Consider the following 1,920-nt stretch of genomic DNA (forward strand, 5'->3'; position numbering starts at 1 on the left):
CACGCCTTTAATCCCAGCCCTCGGGAGGCAGAGGCAGGCGGATCTCTGTGAGTTCGAGACCAGCCTGGTCTAGAAGAGCTAGTGCCAGGACAGGCTCCAAAGCCGCAGAGAAACCCTGTCTCGAAAAACCAAAAAAAATAAAAAAAAAAAAACAGATTACTTACAGTTGAGGCTGGTGGCCCTGGAGGTCCCATATCACCCTAAAACAGGTGAGAGAAAAGTTGCAATTACCATCAGCCCCTTTCTATACATTATTTCAGTTTCTGGAAAGAAGCAATACATACAGATAAATCTTTTCTATGTCTTTACTTATTCTTTAAGAATTTCATATGATATATTTTGATCATCTTCTCCCCACACTTAGTTCCTCCCAGACGCCCCCATTTCCCTACCACAAAAATTCATAATCTGAGAAGACATAAAAATAGAATTTTTCTTGATAAAATTTTCTACATAATGAGAGCTTTATCATGTTCCCCTTAGGGTTTATGATATAAAAATCGCCTTGTGTGCCCTTGTGCTTTCTGCGGTAGCAAAACGTGTTTTGAAAAACTAAAATAATCTAGTTTTCTATTCTTTTGACTATGAATCCAAAATTAGAAAAAAAATTATCTTTCCAAATACGGTTACTTGCCAACAGAGCAGCTGGGAAGCGTCATAGCGACAGATAATTTTTCTGACAAAGTTAGCATGAGCATCAGCAGAAATAATAAGTGGATCCCCCCCCCCGCCACTCCGTGCCTTCCAGCTGCAAGGAACAGTTCCCACCACCTCTCCTAGGTTCTGCTTAGTAGGCATCACTCGTGTCTGGGGCATTCAGAGGCTTTTCCTCCATCTGAGTGTTTTCCAGGGCTAGGATAGCTTTGTTGACCTACATGAATCCAGACATGTGTGTTGGCTATTAAAAAGTCTTTGAAAATGCTGTCTGTAGTGAGAGAGGTGTACACTTTAATTCCCATCTCTAGAAAGGCAGAGGCAGGAGGATATATATGATTTTTAAGGCTAGGCTAATTGACATAGCAAATTCCAGGCCAGCCAGGGCTACATAGTGAGACCCGGTTTAAAAAACAAAGGTTTTGAAAAAGTGTCCACTAGCTCATGATGTGTTACTGCAGTGTTTTGCTGTCTCAGGGGCTCTACTCATTTAGGAGAATGCGGTCATTGGGCCTGGGTGTTTTTTCCTGTGATTTTTGTTGCCTAGAACATTATGAAGTCCATGTTCCTGTAGAGTGTGCCATGGGTCTGTCATGCCAATTATATCTAGGATTTTCGCTTCTTCTCATTAAACACAATTATCTCTAGTTTTAAGACATAGCATTGTATATTCATTATTTTCGCAACCACTTCACTAAAATAACAGTTGTTAAGGAACTAAAATCAGCCTCTAAAAATTGCTCTGTGAGATCATCTCTAATTCAAAGAGAAATATGTAAGATAGACAAGGAAATCTGCGTCTGTTGACCATGGACAATAAAATGCAGAATGCACAACTCCCATGAAATCAGGGTTGCTAACTTACCTTACTCAACACAACCCTTACCTTTAATATTTGTTAGCTCTCACTGAGAGGCCACTGCCAAAATCCTTTTATAAAGTGGTACACAAGAAATGGAGCATTTAATCTATCTAAGGCTGAGGCATGACGTTAGCTTCCTTCCCTCCAAAGCCTCCTGCCTGATCATTAAGGTGACAGCTTGGGGTTGTTGGCTGCGTTTCCTGACATAGGACACCTTTGCTAATGTGGTGTTGGGACACCTCATGCTGTTGAGCAAAGGTGAGAAACAGGAGGTTTCACACGTGTGTTAATGTCAGCTATGGCAGCACACACACAGTCTCTCACACTGAAGCAACCAAAAGGCTTTCCTGGCTTAGAGGATTTTCATATAACAGCCTTCCATTAATCTTAAGATGTTTGTGGCC

The 1,920-nt window shown here is 41.2% G+C and overlaps 1 protein-coding gene across 1 annotated transcript in view; it reads right to left on the reverse strand.

The window, feature by feature from the left end:
* The window catches only part of Col19a1 (collagen type XIX alpha 1 chain), a 319,373-nt gene that overhangs the window by 176,589 nt on the left and 140,864 nt on the right, over positions 1–1,920 (reverse strand). The window contains exon 13 of the mRNA XM_026785603.1: positions 165–200. Coding sequence (XP_026641404.1) covers positions 165–200 — 36 coding nt within the window. The remainder of the gene's footprint in view (positions 1–164; positions 201–1,920) is intronic.

This window comes from Microtus ochrogaster, linkage group LG2 (assembly GCF_000317375.1).
Source record: "Microtus ochrogaster isolate Prairie Vole_2 linkage group LG2, MicOch1.0, whole genome shotgun sequence".
NCBI lineage: Eukaryota > Metazoa > Chordata > Mammalia > Rodentia > Cricetidae > Microtus > Microtus ochrogaster.